The sequence below is a fragment of the Kickxella alabastrina genome (assembly GCF_025024165.1).
Source record: "Kickxella alabastrina strain RSA 675 chromosome Unknown BX661scaffold_14, whole genome shotgun sequence".
Taxonomy (NCBI): domain Eukaryota; kingdom Fungi; phylum Kickxellomycota; class Kickxellomycetes; order Kickxellales; family Kickxellaceae; genus Kickxella; species Kickxella alabastrina.
The window spans coordinates 290,229-315,800 of NW_026251485.1; the positions used below are offsets into that span (position 1 = coordinate 290,229).

General features: G+C 48.7%; 9 protein-coding genes across 9 annotated transcripts; 1 reads left to right on the forward strand and 8 right to left on the reverse strand.

The window, feature by feature from the left end:
- Positions 1-4,220: 4,220 nt before the first annotated feature.
- BX661DRAFT_183843 (uncharacterized protein) lies at positions 4,221-4,636 on the reverse strand (the record flags this gene model as incomplete). The annotated part of the gene is made up of 1 exon (XM_051536335.1): positions 4,221-4,636. A coding segment is annotated over exon 1 (185 nt), but the record flags the coding sequence as incomplete, so codon positions are not given.
- Positions 4,637-5,738: 1,102 nt separating this feature from the next.
- BX661DRAFT_198952 (uncharacterized protein) lies at positions 5,739-7,856 on the reverse strand (the record flags this gene model as incomplete). Its single annotated transcript, XM_051538282.1, has 3 exons — positions 5,739-6,594; positions 6,659-7,002; positions 7,740-7,856. 3 exons carry the CDS (start codon positions 7,854-7,856, stop codon positions 5,739-5,741), a joined length of 1,317 nt encoding a protein of 438 aa, XP_051391014.1.
- Positions 7,857-8,922: 1,066 nt separating this feature from the next.
- On the forward strand, positions 8,923-10,833 carry BX661DRAFT_183853 (Svf1-like-domain-containing protein). The gene is given in 7 exon segments (XM_051536336.1): positions 8,923-9,014; positions 9,176-9,180; positions 9,568-9,670; positions 9,686-9,970; positions 9,988-10,131; positions 10,188-10,573; positions 10,606-10,833. 7 exon segments carry the CDS (start codon positions 9,012-9,014, stop codon positions 10,682-10,684), a joined length of 1,005 nt encoding a protein of 334 aa, XP_051391015.1. The 5' UTR covers positions 8,923-9,011; the 3' UTR covers positions 10,685-10,833.
- BX661DRAFT_183855 (cation efflux protein) lies at positions 10,834-12,663 on the reverse strand. Its single transcript, XM_051536337.1, has 3 exons — positions 12,124-12,663; positions 11,809-11,965; positions 10,834-11,779 (listed from the first exon to the last, which is right to left on the reverse strand). Exons 1-3 carry the CDS (start codon positions 12,289-12,291, stop codon positions 10,905-10,907), a joined length of 1,200 nt encoding a protein of 399 aa, XP_051391016.1. The 5' UTR covers positions 12,292-12,663; the 3' UTR covers positions 10,834-10,904.
- Positions 12,664-13,072: 409 nt separating this feature from the next.
- On the reverse strand, positions 13,073-14,643 carry BX661DRAFT_194058 (kinase-like domain-containing protein; the record flags this gene model as incomplete). The annotated part of the gene is given in 4 exon segments (XM_051537845.1): positions 13,073-13,437; positions 13,488-13,771; positions 13,789-14,057; positions 14,641-14,643. The coding sequence occupies 4 exon segments, from the start codon at positions 14,641-14,643 to the stop codon at positions 13,073-13,075; spliced, it is 921 nt and encodes a 306-aa protein (XP_051391017.1).
- A 517-nt stretch (positions 14,644-15,160) lies between these two features.
- BX661DRAFT_154309 (DHS-like NAD/FAD-binding domain-containing protein) lies at positions 15,161-16,368 on the reverse strand. The gene has a single exon (XM_051533256.1). It carries the CDS (start codon positions 16,238-16,240, stop codon positions 15,302-15,304), a length of 939 nt encoding a protein of 312 aa, XP_051391018.1. The 5' UTR covers positions 16,241-16,368; the 3' UTR covers positions 15,161-15,301.
- Positions 16,265-17,504, reverse strand: BX661DRAFT_183859 (surfeit locus protein 6-domain-containing protein; the record flags this gene model as incomplete). Its single annotated transcript, XM_051536338.1, is given in 4 exon segments — positions 16,265-16,311; positions 16,400-16,890; positions 16,902-17,119; positions 17,166-17,504. Coding segments are annotated over 4 exon segments (1,095 nt in total), but the record flags the coding sequence as incomplete, so codon positions are not given.
- A 1,248-nt stretch (positions 17,505-18,752) lies between these two features.
- BX661DRAFT_183860 (uncharacterized protein) lies at positions 18,753-20,931 on the reverse strand (the record flags this gene model as incomplete). The annotated part of the gene is given in 10 exon segments (XM_051536339.1): positions 18,753-18,794; positions 18,936-19,093; positions 19,176-19,284; positions 19,302-19,505; positions 19,568-19,589; positions 19,615-19,653; positions 19,681-19,827; positions 19,845-19,930; positions 20,084-20,234; positions 20,251-20,931. The coding sequence occupies 10 exon segments, from the start codon at positions 20,628-20,630 to the stop codon at positions 18,753-18,755; spliced, it is 1,338 nt and encodes a 445-aa protein (XP_051391020.1). The 5' UTR covers positions 20,631-20,931.
- Positions 20,932-24,053: 3,122 nt separating this feature from the next.
- Positions 24,054-25,161, reverse strand: BX661DRAFT_183863 (uncharacterized protein). The gene is made up of 2 exons (XM_051536340.1): positions 24,554-25,161; positions 24,054-24,518 (listed from the first exon to the last, which is right to left on the reverse strand). The coding sequence occupies exons 1-2, from the start codon at positions 25,145-25,147 to the stop codon at positions 24,213-24,215; spliced, it is 900 nt and encodes a 299-aa protein (XP_051391021.1). The 5' UTR covers positions 25,148-25,161; the 3' UTR covers positions 24,054-24,212.
- Between the last annotated feature and the right edge of the window lie 411 nt (positions 25,162-25,572).

Consider the following 25,572-nt stretch of genomic DNA (forward strand, 5'->3'; position numbering starts at 1 on the left):
GTCGCGCTGGGCTGATAAAAACCTGCGCACAATCTTCTCGGCAACGCCGCTCTCATGGCCCAGCACCGCCGAGATGTTGAGAATATCGAGGCAAGAGCCGATCGACAAAAATGTTATAAAGTCATCGGCGTTGGCCACCGAAGTGACCAGACCGCGGCAATAGTGAGAGAGGGCGGCGTTGGTCGAGCAGGGGCTGCCAAAGCTAAAGCAGTGGATGGGACGGGGTGTCACCAGCCAAACTTTTCAGTGGTTGCAAACTGCCGCCCGCTACCTACTGTGGATCCAGGCGTCTGTGGAGTGTCCGAATTCTGGAGCACCAGGTTCTTGTGGTCAAAGAGCGGCTGCGACCACAGAAGAGTGAGCAATGAGGCCACGCCGCCGCCGAGCGAATGGCCGGTGAGCACTAGTCCATACTCGGGGTAGAGTCTCAATGCCTCGGCCACCTCCTTGAATACCTCGGATGACGCGTCCGCAGCATCATGGCTGAGTGCCACATGCCCGAATGCACTATGAACTCCTGCTGGCCCTTGGTCGCGGATGGCCCGGTAGGCGCACGGATTCGTACTCACAGATCATGTCGACTATAATGTCGGAAAGCCCCAGGGTGCCCCGGCATGCCAAAACAACTGCGCGCGAGGAGTGGTCAACTGCAATGTAGTGTACGAGCGCGTGCGCCGAGGGTTCACGGTACACCAGGCGCTGCCGGATTTGGTCGAACCGACGGAACTGACTCAACGTGGGCTCTCGCTGCATTGACTTTGGGTCAGCCGACTCGGCGGGCTTGGCATCGGGCTGATTCCGCTGCCAATTATGCGCGACACCATGCCCGGGATAATGGGTATCGACAACAGAGCGCTGGTAGGCGAGGGCAAGCTCTGGTACACTGATCCAACAACGGGAATGCTCGCCAGCCAGCCGCGTGATTTTTCAGCCTGTGTGTTCGTCGGAAGCCGCTCAGAGTCCAAAGGCGCGCTGAGATCTGTCTCTGGCTGCTTTACGTTCTTCTTTCCCTTTTTCAACTTATTTTTGGACAATCCCAACGAGCCGTTCGAGTGCTTGTGGCGTAGCTCGCGTTCGACCGCGGATGCCTTGGCGCTGGCTGCCCTAGTGACGCCTGGTAGAACGGGCGACACGTAGGACGAAAACAGCAGGTCACTGAGCGGAATACCCGTGTGTTGCGAGAAAAAGTAGTGGTTTGGGTGGTCGACACTGGGCGACTGCGACTGTGCAAGCGGCGCACGGGAGGCCGTCGGCCGACGTCCACTTGCCGCTGGGTGTCTCTGACCTTGGTGACTTAAAATGCCGGCGCTCGTAATGACGCTGTGAGTTGGGTCGGGACGAGTTGTAAGCCGAGTGCGTGTGATAGGAACTCATGGGCTGCGCGCGCGGAAGTTTTGAGAAACTGGGGTTGCGGCTGTGTCGGGCCGACAGGGGCGTGTGCGAGCCGGATATTCTTGCTCCATGGAGCTGAGGCTGCCGATAGAGACACCTTGCGAGAAGCTTTGTCCGTTTCATCAATTCCAAAGTCGCCAAAGTCTTCGACCAAGGCCCTCGAGTCAATGAGGTTGCGGGTCAGGCCAAGTACCTGCATGAACGTTTTCCATATGCGGAAGATGCAATCGGAATAAACCGCGCGAGGTTGATCGCGAGCGGCTTGCGCGGGAAATCCTGCTGAACCCATTTCGCCCCGTCAAAGCCATCGGGTCGGGCATGTCATCGGTAATAATCGGCAAATGCTGTAAGCGGGGGGATGTTCAAAAACGCGGCGGGCCCCTGAGGCTGTGGCAGCTGTAAATGTCCGATAATTTTCTTAGTCGCCTCGGTGTTCTGCGAGTCAAACGACTCACCATCGCAATTGTGTTGACGGTGCATGTGGTCGCCAGCGCGATTCCAAATGAGTGCGAGAACTGCGGCGACGATATCAGACTTGCGGGCGCGGACTCGAATGCCGGGTACCTATCCCCGTGGTGAAGCATCGACGACATGACTGAAGATATTTGCGAGTCCGAGTCGCCCGAGTTGTCGCTCGTGGTGGTGCTGGCATTGTTCGCATGTGCCTTGGCGCTGGGTGATCCGGCGGCGGCGGCAGCAGCGGCAGCCTGGCGTACAAAAGCCAGATTGTTCCACAACGAAGGCTTGGCTGATGCTGGGAGTCACTTGCATCCTCGCTCTCGGTGTTACCGTTCATCTCCGGAACATTTCAGATTGCTCGTCATCATCGGCATGATATTTGCGTCGCACGGATTGGAACTTTAGATCGCGTAACGCCTCGGCCAGCTGCCGGTCCCACTCGGGGTCCCTGTGCGACACCTCCTGGTCACTAAACGCATAGTAAGCGCTGTCGTCATCATTGCAAAAGTCAGGGCCCCTGTTTCTGCTTGAGAATGTCGCTGAGCGCACGTTGGACAGCAGCACGGGTGATTGCCCGTGACCGGCAGATGTCCCATTCGTAGGCGCAGATGACTTCTCGTCGCTGACTATTATGTCAGCTGCCTGCACTTTTGGAGATATTTCCAGCGGCGTGCCTGATATCGACGTGATGTCCTGCGGCATGCGTGCTGTATCTGCTTTTGGTGTCACTGATGCTTCCGGTATAGGTCTGCCATTGCTGTCTATATATCTTCGTATGCAGAGTGCAGATGGCGAGTCCACATTTGTGTATACCAGATGCATCCTGTACGAGCGCAAGCGGCCACGCGTGACGACCTGTAGGCATATCCAGGCAACAATGGTCTTGAGCAAGTGGGCGGTGAACCCCAAGACGCCCTGCTTCTTGATTAGCGCGCGGATCTCGGGGTTCTTGTCCATCAACTCGTGTCGGCACATCTTGATGAATGAGTTAGCACGCCTGATGTCTCAGTGGAGCCAAATAGCGCGCCGATAATTCGAACGTACTCGCTGGCGACATGCAGACCCGTGTTAATAGCAGTCGTGTACATTGTGAAGCCGCCCTCGAGCAGGCTCTCCACTGTCGTCAGCGATTTGTTGACTGCAGAGTATCCGGCAGCCGTGGTCATATTCACCAGGCGCGAGATGATGCGTGGGTTCAACGAGGACAGTGGCGAGAATATTTCTGCTATGACCATCGAAATCGCGCTGGCCTCCTCCCATGCGGTCGTCCCGAGCATAAGCCCACTCCTGGCGCCCTCCGAAATCGTATCGAATATGGCGCCCCAGCACAGTGCAGTGATATCCAGGCTCAGCCTGGTTGCGCTTGAGACTGTGGACACAAGTCTGGCCATATGTTGCGGCAGCAGCGGAGGATGACTTTGCCAGCGGTGCTTTCTGGTGAATAGGGCTGATCCTCTGCCTCACTTCAATATCCTCGTCGCTGCTGCCATCGTCGCTGTATCTGTCCCGCTGCTGTCCTCCCCTCATTTGTCTCTGCGGGCTCTTAATGTCGCGTCGTGCTGTGGGTCGTCCAATCCCATCATACTGTCGTCGCTGTCATCTGAATAATGCGTTTTGACGACCAATGGCTGGCTCATGCTGGGTGTGTCCAAAAGGGGTAATGAGTAACTGCGGCCTTGACTCATGGCTCTATGGTATAGTATGGTTGGTGTGCGTCTACAGCTGTATTAAAATGGGGGAGTGTGTTTAGTGCCAGTGGGTAAAGAGGGGGTTTCGGGGCGCTGTGGGCGGTGAGAATTCAATGCGCGCAAAAAAGCACAATGCTTTAGTATGCGGGTAGTTACTTTTACCGAGTAACTATCAGCGCTGTAGCGTATGCGTCCTGCTAATACAACGGGCTGGCAACAAGGGAGTACATACACAGTGTGTTAGAAGACAAAAAGGTGTGAATTCCAAGGCGCCCAAATAAATAAATGCGAAAAATGAACAAAAATAAAAATAAAAAAGTGCTTTACTTGTGGAATAAGAGTATAAATAAAAATACAATAGTAGTTGCTACATAAAATATCCTCAGGAAGAGAAAAGTCTTGCGGATAATTCCATACTACGAGCAGACGCACTGTGCAAAAAAAATAGTGTCGATGACAAGACACGACTGTTAATATGAATGCGCCCCTTTTTCTTGCGCACAAACATTGAAATTGTGCTTTTCACTGGCCAATCAGCAGATTCCCGATCGCTGGGAGCGCAGGCCCTAAAACTATTTCCCCCCCCGCCACGTATGACATTAGCACAGGGTTGCCCTGTGCGCACAAACAGGAGCAATATGTAAAAAAACTTCAAAAAAAGATGACTGCTTTTTTTGTATTAAACAAAATATAAATGACCCACACATAGAGCCATGCACATGAAAACTAAAGACTTGCAGAGGCCAGTTTTTCAGCAAGCGTAGTTGATTAATACCTGAGGCTATGTATATAAATTAATATATTTGCAAATGTTAGCAGGGCGAGGAAGATGATCGCACACATGTGATTCAGATTTTTGACCACATGGTTCGAAAGGATGAGGTATGTCCGCTTGTATTCTGCCGCAGACAGTTTTAAAGTATTGACTCGTGCACCTTTGTTTTGGTTCTCACAGCTTATTTTCATATATTGAATTTTTGCTCACACGGCTGGTGCGTTGCTTTAATTGATTGACGTGAGAGCGGCAAACTCACAAATAGAGCGGATAATTTATTTGGTCAGATGATGTGGTCATAACCAGCAAGTAACCATTTGACTGTACGCAAGCATTAAGAGAGAAAATAGATTATTTAGCGAGATATAAAAAGTATAAACATAAACCAAAGTTGAATATGACGGATTGTTTACCGTGCCACCTTGCCCATTATGGGCTGTTATCAGCCCAAGGATATGGAGGTAGACGCTGAGGGCGAAAACATGAGACAGATTCTCGTCAGCTCATAGATGGATCTGATATGGGCCAAATTACAGGGGATCAATTAGGCGCCACAATTGACATCCGGACATACTGCCTGTCCCGAAATGGATGTGCTGGGCGCAAGAATACAGACATGCCAATTATGCCATATCAGAAACCCGGGTTACGTTCATAAGGACCAGTTCTCGCGAACGGAGCACACAACTGCCAGTGAGTGCCACAAGGATAAGGAGATATATATAAGGCGAGGCTGGCGATAATAGCACTTTAGAAACACTAGTAATAAAAATCTTTATAATTTGACACCCATCTTCTAACACTATCGCAGTAGTGCTCCCCACCCCCCTCTTACATAACAGGCCCTATTGCAGATCTTGGCTATATGCCCCTATAACGGAAGTTATTCTAGGGGGTGAGGTTGGGATTTCTCCAGACTTGGGTCTAATTGCCTGGCAATGGAAGTGTCTGCCGAGGTGTTAGTAAAATTAAACCCAAGCGCTTGATCTGCCAACTAAAGCGTCAACCATGGCCATATAGCTAGTGTGCATATCTGCCGTCCTGATTGTTATTGTCTGCAGCCACTTTGGCAGGCCGGCATCTTCTTGCCATGGATTTGGTATTCAGGACATTTGTTGAGATTGGTTCCCATCAACAATCGGGATTTCCCAGGCGTCAAGGATACCCTCATTTCCTGTTCGACGTGCAAGCCCACACTGTCTCTTTTACCAGCCCTGCTGATTATGTACAATCTCATTTACAAACACCATTGCTTGTTTTTGCATGATTCCTTGAATTTTCTTGACCAGCGTTGTGGACCTGTACTTTGTCAGCTCCTGCCAGCCGCACCTAATATCCATATTTCTATCTACAACCGAATTTAAAAAATGATTTGTTCTAAAACTTCCAAAGCTTTTTGTAATTGCTCTAAATATTTTTCCATTTTAATAAGGCGAGACATATGTACTGTTGTTAAGCAGGTCGATCAAGCGACATGCCTCACGATGGACCTGCTCAACGCGCTCAATGTCAAAGCCGTGCATCTTGATCCACGCGTTAGACATGCGCGCAGGGTATATAATGCGCTTTCTCTGGCCGCACTTGCCCATAGCCCGGCTGGAGCCAACAGAAACAGCCGCCGTCGCAGCACCAGCGCCAGCAGCCATTGCCACCTCCAGCCGCGACGGCTCCATTGAGGCCACCTGAGGGAAGAACGCTTGCAGATCAGAGTTCTCGCCGAGCGCCTTGTGGATGCGAGTGATCTCCAGGCCGCGGCCAGCCAAATCAGACGACCCACTGAACATTGGGAGACGCGACACCGGCTCACTGCCATGGATGACTCTGCCAGGCAGAGATTCGTCAAAATCGTCAATGTTTCTTTGACTGGGGTAGGACCCTGGGGCCCTAGGCGCCGAATCGTAAATGTAGCAGACATTGCCGTACCCCAGAACCATCACATCTTCGACGCGCTCGCCGCCAAAGCTAAGCATACGGTTCTGCGGAATAATATCGTCCAGGGTGGCCTCGCCGTTTGGCCCGGGCCCGTTGTAGTCGAACATTGCGTCCTGGTTGTTTTGCCATATCCACCACAGACGATCGAGATTAGCGTGGTGCATGAAGAAAAAGAAATCGTTTGGCGCAAACATTGTCGCTGCGTCACCGCCGAGCCCCAGGTGTGTGGCCCCGTGGATGCTAAACTCGATGTTCTCACGGAAACGGGACAAGCGATTATTGGTCTGGATATACGACGTGATGATTTCGGCCGGAGTCCATGGATTCATGCGGGCGCCGGCACTGTATCTACGGCGAATACAGTGGGAGTTGGGAGAATCCATGATCCAATGGCCTGGATACCATCCATTACGCAGCCATTGGGGCCTTGGCCGTTGCCGCCCAGGGTTTCGTTACGCAATAGGGGGCTGGCGCGGGGTTCCTGGCGTCCAACGTGGTGTCCCAGTATGGGATAGTGAATTCTGGATCAATCTGGCGCCCGAGGTCCTCAAACTCGATGACGAAGCGCCGGTGAAAGGGAAAAAACGCCGCTTGCCCATGCACCTGCCTGAATACTGCCTGGTGCGAGCGCGCAAAGCGATCAACTTGGCCTTGCGCGTGCAGTTCAGTTATTACGGCCTCGATGCGCTGCCAGTCGTCGGGGGAAAGTGTATGCGCGGAGACGCGCATGCGCATGTCGGCGCATTGGAGAGGTGCCTGACCGAGAACAACCGGCGATGCTGCGAAGAGTGAAATTAAGAGAAAGGAAAATAACATGATTAAATAACATTGATTGAATAAAAGAACAAAAAAAGGGGTTACCGACGGTGCGTTTTTTACGACATTCGACGAATGTTGAACTTTATATATACTGTGCAATTAACTTTGTCTTTGTCTTTGTCTTTTCATTTTATTATAATCTTTGGGTGTCATTTTTTTGCACTTTGAAACATACCGATATTAATGTCTTGGATTTGAATCTGCACAATAAAAATAAGCTTGCGATCATCACTTGCAAAAAAAAATAAAGACCTAGAAGCTGCGCCTCTCGATCGAAAAGGCTGGCTGATCACACACATGTACACACCAAGTGAAATATCTTTTTACTTGCCGATCGGTTTGTTAGCTTTTTTTTGCATTTTTGGCCAACACAGCTGCTGTTTTTGTTACTAAATAAAAGTCAAAAATGCTTAGTGATAGTGGAAGTTTAACCAACGCCTTGCAATAAATATACTTCCAAATGAGACCAGAAGTCAACTTTGTTCTTTCTTCATAAGTTCGATCCGTTTGAAATTAGATCAAGCAGTTATAACGAGTTTTTTGGCAGCTGCATTTAAAAGAGAGATAAAATGAATGTGTGAACACACTGCAATGTATTTAGTTAAAAAGCGTATTGCGGATACTGGTATCCAGTCTGAAACAATATTGTTGAGAGCCCCTTAGGGGGTCGCGACCCAGGCCAGCGACCTGGGCTGAGACCCGCATGTGCACACATATACATCGGACAAATGTAGGACGTCACCCGATGTCCTGATCCAATCATATCGATTGTGAAGGCACACAGTGTTCATGGTTGAACCTGTTTTTTTGCCAGAGAACGATACCAGCAGAAATTGATGTAATTTCGAGGTGGATTAAAATAGCATTTGTTTTGCTATTGGCGCTCTTTTAGATGCTTGTATACATATGTGTGTCATAGGAAGTGCCGTGTACATTGTCACAGTTTAGTTTCGACATATACTAAGGTGCTCCCATCATGAGGATGAGGACGCCTTAGTTTCCTAATAAATATTTCATTCACCATTTAGCAGTTATTCCTTGTGGCTGCTTAGTTGAATATTATTGGCTTCCCTTTTAACCACACAACAATACCAATATTGCCGACATTTGTATACATTTTGGCAATGGTCACAACAGCTCCGAGGCCTGACTTGTTCAGTGCTCCGGAGCAAACAAACAAACAAGCAGCAAATGTAGTCAATATTGCAAGTGTATAGAAGCGAGCTGAAAGAGTTGCAACCAGTACATTCACTTTCGACAAAAAAGACTCGTGTTCCCGGCCGATGTCATTTAAAGCAAATGTTTGTGCGCACAGCGATGACGTAGCAACACAATATGGTTTTTGGTGGGTTTATTTGGTCATGCATTATTGCCTCCTTTCAGTGCGCATTGTGTTGGGGGGAACTAAAAAATGTAAATATAAATACGAGTTTAATGCCGATTCATCAAGCATGGAAAGAAATAGAGTTGAAATGGTGGCTTTTGCGACACAATTTGATAAAGCCACCGGGTTATGACGTGCATTTTGAAAAAATCGAGGTTTTTGTTTTGTTGGCAGAAAAATACAATCTTAAAAAATCCAACGATCGACCCACCCGAAAGTCACTTTGGCTAAACATCAAAATAGCGGAGCAAACTTGTTGATTTTCTTTGTCTTTTTTTGCACCTGGAGACAAGCCAAAAGGCAGGAAAACCAAAAAACAAAAAAGGGATCTGTAAATCACAGAAACTCCTGTTTTTTTGTTGGATCTATCGATATAGAAAACCCCCACCTGTTCCAATCAGAAACTAAAATAGTAATAGAATTTGACGCATGTTAAAATTTTTTTGCATAATTCTCAGCCTTTTTTTATGTGTTTCTGCCTCGTCCTACTTTTTATATTCTCTAACCTTCATAATATTGTGACTACACACCAAATATCTGGAAGTTTGAGGTTTGAGGGGAAATGGTAATAAGAGGCCATCGAAAAAATAATGATGGCAAGTTTTAGTTCACTCCCTCATTTCATTTTTTGTTTCCTTTCTGATTATTCTTTTTTTTACTTACACTAAAAGGTAAAGTTTTATTTGCAAACACCAACACAATACACAAAAAAACATCCTGGCGGAGTACAAGTAAAAAAAAGTCGGCTGATCCAAATTAAACACAAGAAAATAATTGTACGCCAGCTCAACATATATCCGCACTATTCATTATTTTTATTTCTCTTGAACTGCTATATAAGAGAAGTAATCCTTGTCCTCGTCTTTGTCGGTTTTCTTTCCTTCCCTCTTTTCTTTTTACACTTTCCATCCTTTTTTTCTTATTTACATTTACAACGTACAACTGCTAATATCCTAATTCCAACAAAAAACCAACCTTTCTTTTCCTTTCCTTTTTTATCGTGTATACATTACGTTATTCTAAATTTCTTAAATCACAGCAAAGAAAATAACCCCCGCTTTCTTTCTTTTTTATTTAATTATTCTTATTGGATTTGGCTTTTTATTTTTATTTCCTAGACAAATTCAAGTTAAAGATGGTCCAGAAAAAGACAATCACAGCTGCGTCATTGGTCCCCGAGGGCCAGCCCATTGCCACACAGGCAGTGACCAAGGACTTTGCGTGGAAGCGTGACAGCACGGGTTCGGAGACACAGACCTTGTACTTCCATCTCGACAATGGGTGTGTGGATTTGTGCAAATTGCCTGGGTATACATGGCCATGGTAACGACCATCGAGACCAACGCCATGTTCTACGTTCCCGGACACAAGTGCGTCTTTGAGACGCACAACGGGCACAGCCTCAAGGTCCGCAAGGACAGCGATGAGTACGAATGCAAGGGCATTTCGGTAGCCTGGGACGCGGAGCACCGCGATTTGAAGGTCAAGTATACGGCCGGCAAGCAGCGCAACGCCAAAGGAGTCGCGCCTCTTTTGAGTTTATGCGGAAGGGTGATGGGTACAAGATTGGCGACGGCAAGAATCATATTGGGGAAGGCACAGCGGAGCACTACTTTTACCCTACTGGAGATATCAAGGTTGAGGGCGAGATTAATGGGGAGGCGTTCCAGTCGCAAGGTGTGGTATGTTTATCCACGCGCACTCCGGAAACATCATGCCATTCAATGTGGGCGCCGAGTGGAACACGGTGTTCTTTGCTGGCAAGCGCGAGGACGCCCCAGCGGAGGCTAGCGAAAGGGATACCTTCCATATTCTCCAGTACGAGACGCCTGCGAGCTTTGGCAGTGCCTGCTGCTCCAACGCCGGTCTGACTGAAGCCGGCAACCTCAAGGCGGTTTTCTGGGATACCACTGTGGAGCACATGGACATGGTCAAGGACGAGAATGGCAGTGGGTACTCGGTCCCCAAGCGGATACTGTTTACTTCCAAGGGAAAGACCACAGATGGCAAGCCAGTTACAGTTACATTTGATGCCCAGCCTAAAACACGCCTTCACGATATTGACGTGCTCCATGAGATGCCGTATGTTGTGCGCCGTCTGGTGCAGGCCCTGATTACCAAGCCGTATATTTTGAGCGTTACCAGGAGGACGCCAGGATTACCGTTGCCATAGAAGGTGAGCAGCCCTACGACTTAGTCGGTGTCGCCTTCAACGAGCTGACGCTGATGAAGTAGAAAAAACCACCAATTCAAAAACACACACACACACAGCACAACTCTCAGCGAAAGTCAGTCCAACATTGCTGGTTGTGCGTCTTCCCTTGCTCTTTTTCTCTAATTTTTCACTCTAATTTTTCAATATCTTTTTTTGTTTCAAACCCAGTTTAATTTCTTTATTTTTAATTTCTCAACTATTTCAAAATAACCTCATATTCAAGCAAAACCCAAAGAAAATTCATTTGCGCATTTGTCTGCTTGCCGTGGTCTCCACATTAATATCGACGCTCTGCACAAACCCCAGCTTCCCGCGCAGTTCCAATCTGATCTTCACAACGGCCGCCTCAATTCTGGCTGCGCTCTCCTCTGGCGCAACCACCATATTAGCTCTCACATGCAAAAAGGGGCCGGACTTCCGACACTGAACAGCATCAATCCCGGATACACCCGGCACCCCCTCCGCAATACACCTCAGGGCATTTTGGACCTCCTCGGTTAAATGCATCGGCGGCGGGGTATCCGTAATCTCTCGTATAGCCTCCATAGTCATCGACATCCCACTCCTAGCCAGCATTGTACTAACAACCAGGCCACCGATAGCGTCGAGCACGGGGAATCCCATGATGGCGCCGCCAATGGCACCGACAGACACCAGGCTGGTCAACGCATCGCTGCGGTGGTGCCAGGCGTTTGCCACCAGAACATTGGATTTTGTCCGCGTTCCGACCTTCATTGTCGCCTGGAATAGCGCCTCATTAACAGCGATTGATCCGACAGCAAACCAGATTGCCCGAGGATCCACCACTGCGCCATCCACCACCGCCTGTGCTGCTGCGCCGTGCGTATGGCCCAAGGACACAAGGGATCCTCCTCCCTCTGCTACCCCAACCTCGGCACTGCCTGCCAATGAAGCCAGGAGATCCCTCGCAGACTCCGCTACGCCATCCACGGAGCCACCAGATTTAGCAGCTGCCATGAGATCAGGCAAGTACCCGACGACCTGTTCCAGCGCATGCATGCCGATTCCAACACCAGCAGCGACCAAAAACGCACTGACAAACAGCGTCCCCAGCGCCTCATACCGCCCATACCCATAAGGGTGAAAGGCGTCAGCTGGCTGCCGCGATTTGCGAAATGTATACAGCGTGACAACGTCCCCAATATATCGCTCATGGAGTGTGCGGCGTCCGCAAGCAACGCGGAGCTATGAAAGTAGATTCCAGCAATGCCCTTGGCCACGCTCATACCGACATTGGCCCCCATACCGATTAGTGTGATTCGGGAGCCAGCCTGATGGTGCTCTAGATATCCATTTTAGCTGCTGTTTCGCTGGTGCTGCGGGTGTGTGAGTGGGAGTTGAATAGGCCGTGGTATGCGTGTGGTCGTGGTCTTTGCAGTGATGACTGAGGCTGGAGAATTGCTGGCGGAGTTGCGCAGGATAATGAGGTCCTGAGCACTCCATTTTGTCGTGCCTGTGCCTGTGCTGGTATTGCTCCAATATTGCGTCGCTGTAATGTGCGGGTGAGCTGCTGGGCAAATGCGGAGCAGTTGCTCAGTGAAAGGCCTTGTCGCCACAGCGCCAGCGGCGTTTGCTTCACAATGCATCGGTAGTACTGCGTGCTCATATGTGTAATGTTTCTATTTTTTGGAAAAGGATATAATGTAAAAGAATGCTAAATACTTTATGTGTATATATTAAAAAATATTGTAGAAAACGAAAGGAAAATTATATAAAAAAAGAGGGAGGTTGTATGTGAGTTTTATAACAAAATTCATTTTTGGCAGTAGCAATTTGGGTGCAGCAAAGAAAAAATAATGACGAGATAAATTAATACGTCTTGTGCGTGGAGGTTTATTTTCTTTTTGTTAGTTACGATATTTGGAAAGCTGGCTAAGCCTGGACTTTTTAAAAAAATCGTATGACAAAATGACATAAAAATAGAGAAAGTGGGTCGAGATTTTCTATCTTCCAATAGTAGGCATTGCCCTGCGGAGAAGGTGAAAAAGGGGACTGCTTTTTTTTAAAAGTGTCGGATAATATTAAGGAAATGGCGTGACGTTTTATTTATTTTTGTTTTGCTTAAGCTAAAGAAAAATATGTGCTTGGCGTCTGAAAAGAAAGCTCTTTAAAAAACGGCCAGCTTGGCTAAGGAAAGTCCGAGATAGCTATGAAGCTCAAAGAAAATCCACAGACTCTAAAGTGAAAAATATTTACTGCTCGATTTTTCTTCATCCTTCTCACCCATGTCCATTATACATGTGCGTAACTTTTTTATTTTATTTAATGTCAAGCTGAAATAATATGGTCACACACAAAACAATTTATGCTGGCGAAGTAATACGCATGTCTGCGCGTTGGATGCAGGTTCAGCAATATCCGAATCGCCAAACAAATCATCATCAGCATCAACGATATCCGGAACAATCTCTTCTGGCGCCCTCACTCTCTGGCTCACCACCATCAACGGTATCCTCTACCATATCCGGCTTCTTGGGTCTCGGCAGTTTTGCAGGTCTCGTTGGTCTCGGCGAATTAGTAAAATACGGGTGGCTCAGGGCCTCCGCCGCGGTAATCCTCCCGGTAGGGTTAAACCCGAGCATACGATTCATTAAAAGCAGGGCATCCTCGGACGCACCATGGAACAGGTCGGCGAATTGGGGTCTCGGATACCGGTCGAATTTGAATCCCGACGGCAGCTTCGTCATCCCCGGCCAATCCTCCTCCGTCGGTGTGCCGCGCGCCTTAAATATAGTCGTCAGCTGCTCCAGGTCTGAGTCCCCGGAAGGTAGGGGGCGCGCAGGAGGAGTTCGGCGAAGATACAGCCCATTGCCCAAATATCAATGGCGCCTGAGTAGTTGGTGGCGCCGAGGAGCAGCTCAGGAGCACGGTACCAGCGGGTGACCGTCTGCGATGTCATCGCGCGCTTCACATCGCCGTACTCCCGGGCCAAGCCAAAATCTGCCAACTTTAGCTGCCCATCGGCAGCAATCAGCAAATTATTAGGCTTAAGATCGCGGTGCAGCAGCCAGCACCTATGGCAGTGATCCAGCCCCCTGAGCGCCATCATCATCCAGCTTTTGATATCCGCAGGCATAAACACCAGGCTTTTATCCTTGATGACAATTTCAGATCGGTGTCCAGAAATTCGAGTACTAGGTTGAGGTTGGTTTTGTGCGAGAAAACGTCGATCAGTTCGATGACGTTCGGGTGCCGGAGCTCTTGGAGTGCCTTGACTTCGCGGATCGCGGACATGTCGAGGCCGCTGCGCATGTTTCCGACTTTGATCTTTTTGATCGCTACTGTGCGCCCCGTCTTGATGTGCTGGCCTTGGTAGACTACAGCGTAGGTTCCTTCGCCGAGCTTTCGCTGCTTCCTGTATAATGACTCGGTCTCCTTGTTGATGTCCTCGCCGAGAATCGGTCTTGATGTCGCCATGGCTTTATTGAAATATGATGCAGATTTATGTGGTATATATAAGGGGTGATGGTATGGTGCTACGAAATAAGAGAAGAAAAAGAGAAAGAGGCTTTTTGAAACATTCAGCAAAAAAAAAACTCGTCCCTCTGAACACAACCATTAACAAAATAAAGCGAAAGCATCGCATCGCTAGGGCTCCGTTTATGGGGAAATATCAGGCCATGCAAACCTTTTAATTCATATTTGTCGCGTCCAGCCACCCCTTTACTCAATGGTCGGGACGCGCACTCGGCGCTTGCCCTTGCGCTTAATAGTAACCATCTGCGCAACAACAGGGGGATTCGGAGACGACGCAACAGTGGGAATAACCGCATCAATCCGGGGAGTGGGCTGCCCGGGGCTGCTGCCACCAGTCACCAACGGCAACTCCACCACAGTGTTCGACTGAATCCCAGCCCACGCAACCGCCGATCCACATCCTCCACAGACCATCTTCTCCTAACAACACCGGCATACCCTCAGGCCCATGCAATCCGCCGTGCTCATCACCATCCGCCATACCACCAGACAAGGACAAGACAAAGCCACGGGCGAGGCCGACAGTACAGCGGCTGGGGGAACCGACCGACACCGCTGCACCGGCGACGACAAACTACCGCCAGACATCTCACTCCTTGCCTCTGGTACTTCCCTCGCGCGCTCCCTCATCATCCACTCGGCTACCTGCATGTCCTGCGCTGCCCTATGCTGCTTGAGTCGCTCTGCCCGCCGCCGAAGGTCCTTGCTGCGCGCGTGGATGAGCATCATTTTGCGCTGCAAGGTACTGGCCTGCGTGATATAGGCGGTGAGTGTGGAGAGTAGCTCGCGGTGGGGTGGTCGTCTTGGGAGAGCTGCGCGTGGATGGTTTGGAGCCCGGTTATTAACTGATTTTGATGCTCTGAGAGCGCGGTGAGTGAGGCGGCGAGCATTGGTACTAATGTGTCTGACAAGGAGTCCATGGCTGTATTTTTATGTTTAACAAAGCAGAGAGATAGAAGAAGAAAATAACAAAATGTGTATATAAAGCAAAGAGATGAACAGAAAGCAAGGGGTGAACCCCCCCTCGCGAGGAGGCTTGCCCCTCTCCCCATGCAATCATCCGCTTTGTATTTCATCTATGGGATGTGGGGTCCCCTCCAAGCACCAGCAGCCGATGATCTCAATGGATCAGTCTTCTCTCAGGCGCCGAGAATCGCAGCCACCGGCGGCACGATCTCCTCGACCGGCGCCTCGACCTTCCACTTGGCCTCCTTATCACCTCTGGTCTCTCCCAAATTAACAATCAACACCTCCCTCCCCATCTCCCTCGCATGCCTCACCAGCCTAAACGCGCTAAACGTAGCCAAGCTCGACCCACACACAATCACCGCGCCGTTCTCCTCCACCATTTCATGCGATCTCAGGCGCACTTCGGGGGCAACGTTGCCGCCGAAAAACACCACCGTCGGCATAAAGTGGCCCGTGTGGCACTGTGGGCATTGGGGGTAGGCGAAGTCGGCATAGCTCAGGGCAGCCGGTAACTCAATGTCACCGTCAGGTCTCCGCATGGGCTCCTCACCGGACCTTAGCATCTCCCGACCAACCCCAGCCCACACAGGGTTGAGTTCCTCCAGGGTCCTCTGGAAATCCTCTCGGTTCTCCAAATGGCCACAATCCAGGCACCGCACGTGCCTCAACGACCCATGCAGCTCCAGCACGTTCCTGCTGCCAGCCTGCAGATGCAGCCCATCGACGTTCTGCGTTATTAGGCCGGAGATATGACCGGCGTTTTCGAGGCTAGCGAGCGCTCGGTGGGTCGGGTTGGGCGAGGCGAGGAAGGCTGGGCGGATGCCGAAGAAGGACCGCGCCCAGTAGCGCTGCCGCGTGGCATGCTGGGCGATGAGCTCGTGGTGCAGGATTGGGGTGTAGCCGCGGTGCACGCGGTAGGTGCCTTGCGGCCCGCGGTAGTCTGGGATGCCTGAGGCGACACTGACGCCGGCGCCCGTTATGGCGAGCACCCGGCCGCTGTGTCGCCTGAAGAATTCTGCGACAGACTCGAGCAGCTCCGCAGTCACCGGCTCCTGCGATTTGGGCAGTGCATATAGGCCTTGGATTCTGACCTTTGCGAATGGTGGCATTATTGACAAAAATGGGAATGTTTTTTAGACAAGAGGAAATGAGTAAAGAGCCAAAGGAGCCATCTTCCACTCTTGTCCACATCAAACAAAAATAAGCAACAGAATGTGGAAAATAGAACAAATGTATTAATTGTAATTGAAAGGTAGCTTCCGTTTTACTTCTTGCCACCCTTCTTGCCCTCGAATCCAGGCCGCGCCTTGGCCCCGCCAGCCGCGCCCTTCTTGAATCCGCCCGACTTGGGCTTGCCGCCGGCAGCGGCCCCAGCGCGGGCTTTTTTGTAATGCCGCCAGCCTTGCCGCCCTTAAGCACGCGCTCGATCGCCTTCTTCGACTTGCCCTGCTTCTTCATCTTGATGGTGTCAACGCGGGCCTTGAGGTTAGCATCGCGCTTCTGCGTGCGCTCCTTCATCCGCGTATCGACGTGTTCCTTGCGGTCAGTCCACTCGCGCGCACTCTTGGATTTCTTCTGCTCCATGCGCCGGACGGTCTTGCGCAGCAGCGTGGCATCATCGCGGACCTTCTCGCCCTTGGCCTGGTTCAGCGCCTTGCTCCACCGATCCTTCTCCTCGATGACATCCGCCTTGGCTGAATCGGTCTTCTTAAGCTCCGCAAGCTCCTTCTTCTTGCCTTCGGCCTTAATCAGTTGCTGTCTCACGTGCACCGGCTTCTTCTTGGTGGCTCCGCAGAAAGCTTGCCGAAGAAAATGCTCTCCTTGACTTCTCCGCTGCCGCTGCCCTTGCCGGCTCCTGGCGCGTCGGTGAGTGCCGAGGGAGTCTTGCTGCCGAGCACTTGCTCTTGCGCGGGGTTGCCGGATTTTTTGGCCTTGGCCTGCATTTCCTTGGACTTCTTCCGCCGAGTCATGCGCTTCTCCAGCAGCGCCTCCCGGACACGTCATCCTCGGCGCCTTCCGTTTCTGCCGCAGCACGTCAATGCGCTCCTGCAGGCGCTGCCTCAGCTCGGTTATCGAGCCCGAAGCCGCCATAGGCTTGATCTCCGTAGGCTGCGCTTCCTCAACCACCAAAGCCGCCTGTGTCCTTTTGTCATCCAGATCAAAGGTCATGCCGGACATACCAGCGTCCTCATCCTTATCCTCATCCAAATCGCTCTCCTCATTTGCTGCCTGCTGTTGCTTTTGTTGTTTCTTGGGAGTATCCGCGATCTTTAGTTTCTCCGCAACCTGCTTCTCAAGCTTCTCCGCCTGTATTTCTTGGACCGTCTTGTGGTTTTCAGGATCCAGGCGTGCGGCCTTGGCGTTGGCTCGTGCCTTGCGTGTGCTTCCTTCTTTGCCTCCTCGGTTTCCTTCTTGGTGTTCTTCATGTAGCGGTTGTTCATTGTTTGCTCGTTTTCCTCGGGGAGGTAGAACTTGCGTGGGATCAGACTCAGGAGATCTTCAATGTCTCGGCGTGCGCCAGTAGGCTGGCCTTGATGGCTTCAACGTCGACCATTTTGTTTGTATTGTTTTAAAAGTACTTTTGTCTTGGGGGGTTTGATTTTTAAACTGGAAAAGGATAAAAAAAGTGGAAAAAAGAGTGAAAAAAGAGAAAAAAAGAGATATAGTAAAAGTGTAGGTGCGAAAAAATCAAAGAAACCAAAACGAGTATGTAAAGTGCAAAGTGTAAATTTATAAAATAAAAAACTACTAAAACTACTAGACAAGAAAATAAAGGAAAGGGAGAGAAAATAAAATAAAAAGAGCTTTGAATATATTTTTCAAGGCTTAAACTCAACCAAACAACAAGGGAAAAAATATACAAAAGCGTAGAAATCTTTTATTTTTTTTTGGGGTACGATGAATTTTTTTCTATTTTTTTTGCTGTTGTGTTGATCTGAACAGGCTTGATCATCGCCTGCGATCAAAAAACTAGCATACTATTCTCTCACAATCCTGGAGATCAGCTGCCTCCTCCCCACAACCAAACTACGTTGATGCAGCAGAGCTGATGACCCCCCGTCCCATCATGCCCCCCCCTTCCTAAGTTAGATTCTCTAAGCCTTACTACGCAAAATAAAAAATTCAAGATATGGCGGACAAAACAGCGCATACCCATGGGCAACAGAACCTCCAAAACCAGTCCACAGAACCACCACGCAACGAAACCAAGAAGCCTGAAACCAATAACACATCCATCTCCACCCGAAACCCAAAAGCGCGCCCATCGACAAACAACGCACCCACATTGAGCAACTGATGCAGCGCATCGATAAACCCATTGATCTACCGCAGTCTAAGAAGCCAACTTGAGGCCACCGCCAGAGATCGTGCTTAATGTGCGTGGGTCCAGTGCTGGTGCTGGAAGCAGCGATTTTCACACTTACAGGGAGCTGCGCCGGAAAGAGCATTTCGCATAAAGCTTATGGATGTGGAGGCTAAGGAGGATCTGGCGAGTGAAAGTTTAATGAGGAGCTGGAGTCGCTGAAGCGCAAGGATGAGGAGAAAACTGCCAAAAACAGGGCCAAGCGTCAGAAGAGAAAGAACAAGTCCGAAGCAAAAGACAGCAAGGTGCCAAACATGTTAAAGGTCCAAAAGACACCAAGGATGACAAGTAAGTGTTTTCTTGTATATATTTTTTGGAAATAATTAATTGTAATGAGAAAAGAGAGAAGGAAAAATGAAAAGAAAAGAAATGTACACGCGCCACGAATTTACAGTGAGTTTATAGTTTATACCGCTCAGTTGGTGTTGTTGTTGTTGTACCCGAGTGATAATGGTGGTGCTATTGGATAAGCTGGGCCTCTGAATCGAAGATGTGAACACAGTGTGAGTGGGCTTGTGACGATGCTGATGTTGCTGCGGATAATAGTAGCCGTTGATATTGGTGGTGCGAGCCATACCATCATCAGTGTACAGTGGGCCTGTTGCAGAGTGCGAGCGCGTTCAGGCGGCGGCGGGTAGTTTGCCAGGTGCTGCATCTGGCCATTGGCTGGCTGCCGTGACTAGCGGCTGAAAGGCGGGTGCGCTTTCCCTCGGGCGAAGAAAGCGCTTCGGAAGAGCCCGACAAAGGCGATGTGTTGTGGTAGTTGTTGACACTGCTTTCGGCATGTGTCTGTCCATATCGTCGACAACGCTGTCGCGGCGGAAGCGCTTGGCGGCTTGCGACAATGACGGATCAGCGCTTGAGAGCCCAACAGTTTCCCACAAGGGCGTTTCCTCAGAGTTGGTGTCCGGCAGCATGTCGTTGATGAGCGGGCGCAGCGTAAGGTTGGAAAAGTCGGGGTTCTTGGTAGGAAGAATGCAGCACTCGGCAAGGCCATGGCCCAATGACGTCTCTACGTGGCGCGGAACTTATCATACGAGTCCTGTGTGCCGCGGTAGCTAGTGCGGCGCACACGACCGCGCCCGTTGCACCTGCTATTGAGTTCTTGATGTTGGGAACCTCGGTCTTTGCCCCTTCGATGCAGTGGATTCCGACGTGCTGCATCATTTATCAAAGCGGCTGAACAGCTTGGTGCACTTTGAGACGAGGCAGCGGTAGGGCTTTTCACCGGTATGGCGACGCTTGTGGCGGTTGAGGTGCTCGACGCGGTCAAAGGCTTGCCCGCAGTCGTGCCAGTCACACGTGTACTTGCGCTCAGCACCGCTGCTGATGCTGTTTTGCCGGTCGACCGGGTGTCTGAGATGCACGAGTCAATGGACTGGCGACGAGTGTGGCTCAGAGCGGAGATCAATGGCATATTGGTGAGAACATGTTGCTTGGTGCATGCCTAATCTCTTGCGACATGGCAGTATATTAAATCTGGTCGCAGAGTCGCGACGCGGCAGATAAGAAGGCTGGCGTCCATTGCTGTTGCCAAATGAGCTGCCATCTTGGACGCTGAAAACGGATCCATCGCGCACTGCGTAACCGCAGCAGAGTAATCTGTCGGCTGGTTAAACGAAAAACCAGTGCTGGCCCGAGGCCGGTAAGTGCTTCGGGAGTGTGATTCGGTGTTTGAAGCAAACAACTGTGCCCCTCGTAGTGCGTTTGCCGGGGTTGGAATTGCTGATGTCTCAAGGCTGTTCAGAGTAATACGCCGCCGATGTCGAAGAGTCGCGAGATATTGTCGAGCTCTTGCTAGCTTGCGCAGAGGTGTATGGCGGCTCGGCGCCCTGGAACATGCCCGAGACGTTGTGCGGCAACGGCGGGTGGCGGGGAATGGCAACAATGTTAGATTCATCCATATTCAAGCGTTTCTTTAGCGCAGTCGCGCGAGATAGTGTTGCTGTTGTTTTTGGTATTGCTGCTGCTACTGTTAATGATGAAGCGGCGGCTGTTGCTGCTGTAACTTTTGCTTTTATTTTTGGCTTTGCTGACGCAGGTTTTTTCTTTTGCTCGCGAGGCACGTAGTGCACAAATGGGTCAACGCGGCGAGGATGCTCCTGACTTCTATGGAAATAACTCGAAGAGCTCATGATGTGTTTAGATAATATAATGTGTGTGGGGAGAAATATATGATGTTGGAGACACAGAGTAGGGCGGGGAAGAAAATAAACCACACAAATATTGAAAAGGGGGGTATATGTTGGAGTGGGATGAAAGGATAAGAGGAGAGGAGGGGAAGATGAAAAAAGTGAGTGTGTGTATAACTAAAAAATATCTGCTATATAACAAATATTCACGTATAGAATAAAATGTTGGATAAAAATTGCAAGCAATACAGTCAGACAAAAATAAGGTCGTTAGTTTGTATAGTATGAGAGGAGAGGGAAAGAGAGAGAAAGAAAGATGTGGAAGAAAAGGTCAGAAATGGCTCTGTGTTTTAAAAGCCGAGAATATAAAGTAACAGCTGGTAAGCTATAGACTACCGTTGAATGCAAATGGAAACCTTAAACCCTACAATTTTTTCTTCCAGGCACAAAAGAAAAAATAGGCTTTGAAATGCAGGGTTGGCTATTATAAAAAGGAAATTGGTATAAGTGGCTAAAAAGGACGAGCATTTTAAAAGGCCCTATTGGCGAAACCAATTGCTGTCCTTTTATCAAAACTAAAAAAGGCATGGGCAAAAGGGGGTGGGTACATACAAAGCTGACATAGAAAAAAAGAAAATTTTGTCCCCGATAATACAAACGAATAAAACTAAAGCCGATGCTTTTTCTTTGGCTACAAAGCAAGCGGCAAAGCAGCAAAGTATAAAACAAAAAGGTGCTTATTTACATCAGAGTGTGCCGATGCACGTATGAAACCAGGTCAAATAGTATGTAAGAATCAAAGCGCTTTTTTTTGTGATGAGCTTGCTTTCTTTTTATCCAGCACTGCCAAATGTCGCCAGGCGGTGACAGCGGCAAAGCACTTTATTTAAATAAAAAAGAAGCAGGATTCGTGAGGAGAAAATTCAAGGCTAATAAGCGCAGAATAATATAACCTTGGCAAAAAAAATCAAGCGGCGTGACTTGTGCCAGGTGCCTTTGTGCAAATGGGAACGGGTTGACTAAGGTTTGGAATCACCTGCAGCTGTCGTTGGCCACATATGTGTTAGTCTGTGTGCTGGTGGCAAGCAATGAGCTCATCAATCAGCGCATAACTATGACAGATATCAGGATCTCATGGCAGGCAAGGTAAGACCAAAGAAAAGCCTAAATGGATTTTAGAGGCACAGTTTCGCATCAAAGGAAAACACCATTTTGGAATCATGAGAGACAAGGAATGCGATAAATTAAAAGGTATGGCATGTTTTTCCGCGTTTATTAGAACACATGCGAGGCCGCCTGAATTTGATCATCAGCATTCACGAACTAAACACTTTACAGATCACTCAAAGGATCCGATTAACTAGAGCGCATTGGACAATGGAAATATGCAGGGCACGCACCGCAATACAAAAAAAAAAGATAACGGAACTGTTCAATGACAAGCGACTATGACATTATAAATGGACTAACACTTGGATTGTGTTCTGCAGACATTGAAAAGGCAAAAAAAACAAGCGGGATGATAAAAAGCATTGAAAGACACGCCAAGTCTGACAGTAAAAGCAGATTCCTGGTATTTTGCTTGTGTCTCAAAAACAGCCTTTGTAGGAAATTATGTGCAGCAAAATGGAGTTAAAAATACTAGGATTTACAAACACCACAAAACAAGAGCGTGCTGTTCGATTATAATAATACTGGGATTGCCCTTTCAAAAACTGCGGAATATTTTTACGCCAAAAAGATAAACAATTTATATTTGAAATTGAAATTGAAATGTACCTTTGGCTGTAGAGGGTAGTGTGGTTTGTGTTCAAATTTGGGCTAGGAAAGCAATTAACACAGAACGAGAAAAGTATAAGACAGATTGTATGAACATGCACATATGAATGTATGCCAACTCGTAGGCCAGGGAAAATGGTGGGTATTATATATTTTTAACGGCAAACAATTCATAGGGATGTAAATGTGGAGAGACGCTTTTTTGTTATTGAGCCTAGAATAGTGGCATGACAACACATACCACGCCAACATACAAGTACAGTTACATACGCTTCCGTTTTCTCTGTGCAGCTCGCGTATGTGTGTCTGGTAAAGTGGGGGGGCGATATCATAAAGGCATAAAAGTGGAGGGAGAGGCAATTAGGTCAAAAGTGACCAGAGACAAATTAATGGATGGAGAATATACAACAGCGCTAAACGCAATGTTGTAATGCGGAGGATTCTGCGGCGTATACACTGAAAACAATTGCCCCACATCTATGTGGAGGCTGTAATGAAGTGGCTAGAAGGAGCTCGCTAAACAGGGTTACACGTATACAATTTTGTACTTACGTTTGTGCTTGATCTCTAATTACAAATCAGCTGGAAAGTGTCTGGTCGTCAGCACACAAACTTTGCATGTAATCAGGCTTGCGGGGAGCAAGGAGGGGAGAATAATAAATGTGTGTTTTGCAGGTAAAAAAGGTGGACTCGGAAAATTTTGCAATAGATTTAAAGTTGGTCGACCCCGTTTACTTCTTTTTTGCCGCTGAAATGAAGATACGAAAAATGGATGGGGAAAGGGGGACACAATTTAAATTGTTTAATAGACGCTAGCGGTATAAGCGGAGAAGTGAATAATTGAATGTTCTGATGCGGATATATATGTTTAAAAATACAAAAATCCCTAAGGTGTAATAATAAAGAGAACTTCTGTAGATTTGCTGTCTAATTTGTAAGGGTGCACATCAGAGCAATAATGTATAATTTTACTAAAACAAAATCAAAATGAGTAAAAAAGGTTGATTTTAAAGCTGCCTCTCACAGTGCCGCCGAGTCGTAATAAATATTCAGCGCTCAAACTTGAGTTTGTCTTTATTCCTCTCGCCCAAACTTTGCATGTGGAATACAATTTTGAAAACAAAAAGAGTATTAGCAACATACGGACACGCTCCAAAAGAAGGAAAGTGTGGCGAAAAAGCAACTATTTGCCTCTTTCTCATGCAAACAGGTCTTTTGTTTATACGCTCTAACAAAGCAAAATCATTTTAATGTCTCGGCCTTTGATGCGGAGCCAACAAAGAAAATGCAAAGTAGCACACTTTAGTGCGTGACGACATGCGCAATATTAGTGCCTCTACCGTTTATTTGGCGCGTGTTGCGTCCTGGAAAATGTGTGTGGGATGGAAAACGATGGAGGCTGGATTGATTGGCTCTCGTGTGCGGTTGAGAGAACACAGAATGACTCGCGGCGCAGCTGTCTTGTTTGACAGGCGTTGGCGCATAAAATTGGGGCACATAAATATTCAAAAGGGTCACAGTGATTCTGTCCGACGCGCATAAATGTCGGCGGCCGCAGAGCAGCGCCATTTTTCATGCGTATAGTTGTGTAAATTGAAAAATTAAATCAAGTGGGGTCGCTCGACGCAGGGTCTCCCCATCTTGCACCGACATGTTTTAATTGTTTTAATTTAGCCGAGCAACGTGTGTGGCACTGTCAGTCGGCTTTGTCTTTCTATATTCTATATTATTTTTGGTGGTGAGATATGTGCTACAAATTTTTTTACTCGACTTCTTTCTTGGCCTCGGTTGTTCGTGGCTTAATAACTACCACGTCATCAAAGTTTCTGAAAATTTGTTAATGCTGAATTCCTCCTGCTTAGCGCTGATAGGAATGGTCAGTTTTCCGTTGTACCGGGAAATAGAAATTTTTTCAGGAACACCGTCGAGCTCCTCGCGAATCTGGCTGATCAGCTCTGTCACAGTCTGAGCGGGATTATCAACAAACACAGAGCCAATCAAGTTTTCGTCGTTGTACTGTTCGCCATAGACCAATAGCTCGCGCTCCTCGCCATCTGCCTCGCCAATGGCAGAAGTGGTAGCAATGGGGCCGGTTCCGGTGCCAGTGCCGTTCTGGGTCCTGGCGCCGATATTGTTCGTGTCGAAACAGGTAAACGGTTCGAGCTGTTGCTCATGGAAGCCTCAAACTGCCTCTGACGCATGTATCCGGATTCGCCATGCCCCGGTAGCATTGCACTGTCGGGCACACCCCAGGCCTTTGAGAAATCGGGGTTATTCATGTAGTTCGGCACAAACGACTGCTCAGACATAATTCCACTTGATGCCCGGCACGACTCTTCCATCTCGGGGGAGCCCATGTGGAATCCGAAGAGCTCCCGGAGCTCGTCAGTTTTGCAGATGTCAACTGGTCTCTGGGACTTTGTGTTTTTGATGTGGAGATTGGCACCGGCGCGGATTAACATGTCGGCAACCTTGAGGTGACCGCGGGCGCAGGCCCAGTGCAGGGCTGTCCAACCGTTCACTTTATTTTGGTGGTCTACTTGTATGCCGCTACGAAGGTACGCTGTTACTGCCTTGATGTTGCCCATAGCAGCCATCTCACGGAAGTCCTCCTCGCGCTCGTCAAAATTCATTTTTATATATAAGAAAGTCTGGTTAGTGTGTGAATTGTGGTTTAAATGTGCAAAATAAAAAGTTGAAATAAAGTGAGTTAGTTTAGGAAAGAAAGAGAAGGTCAGCATGCAAAAAAATGGAGGGATGGCGTGTCAAAGCGAGCACCAAGGAAAATAATTTTGCTTAGGCTTTATGAGTGCCCAGCTTTGTACCTCTTTTTGCACTTCTTAGTGAAAGGCACAAAGCCCCGATCAAATCAAGGGACTGCAGGCCAATTAAAATTACGATAAGCTTTAAGTGACATTTGCTCTTTGGGTGGGCAATGGCTTCAACAGTTGTCTTTTTGTTCTTTGTTGCGCCGCTGAATTTGCTTTGTATTCTTTGTATTAAAAATTTAACGGCAACACGCACATTATTTCTTTCACAATTTTCCAAATGGGCTTGGTCGACGCATTCTTGGTGCTGCGCGCAACAAAAAAGGTTGCCAAGCTGGCAGTCGGTGAGGCCGCAGCCGGGATAGAGCACCACTTTAGAACGTCCAGTCTGTTCGGCA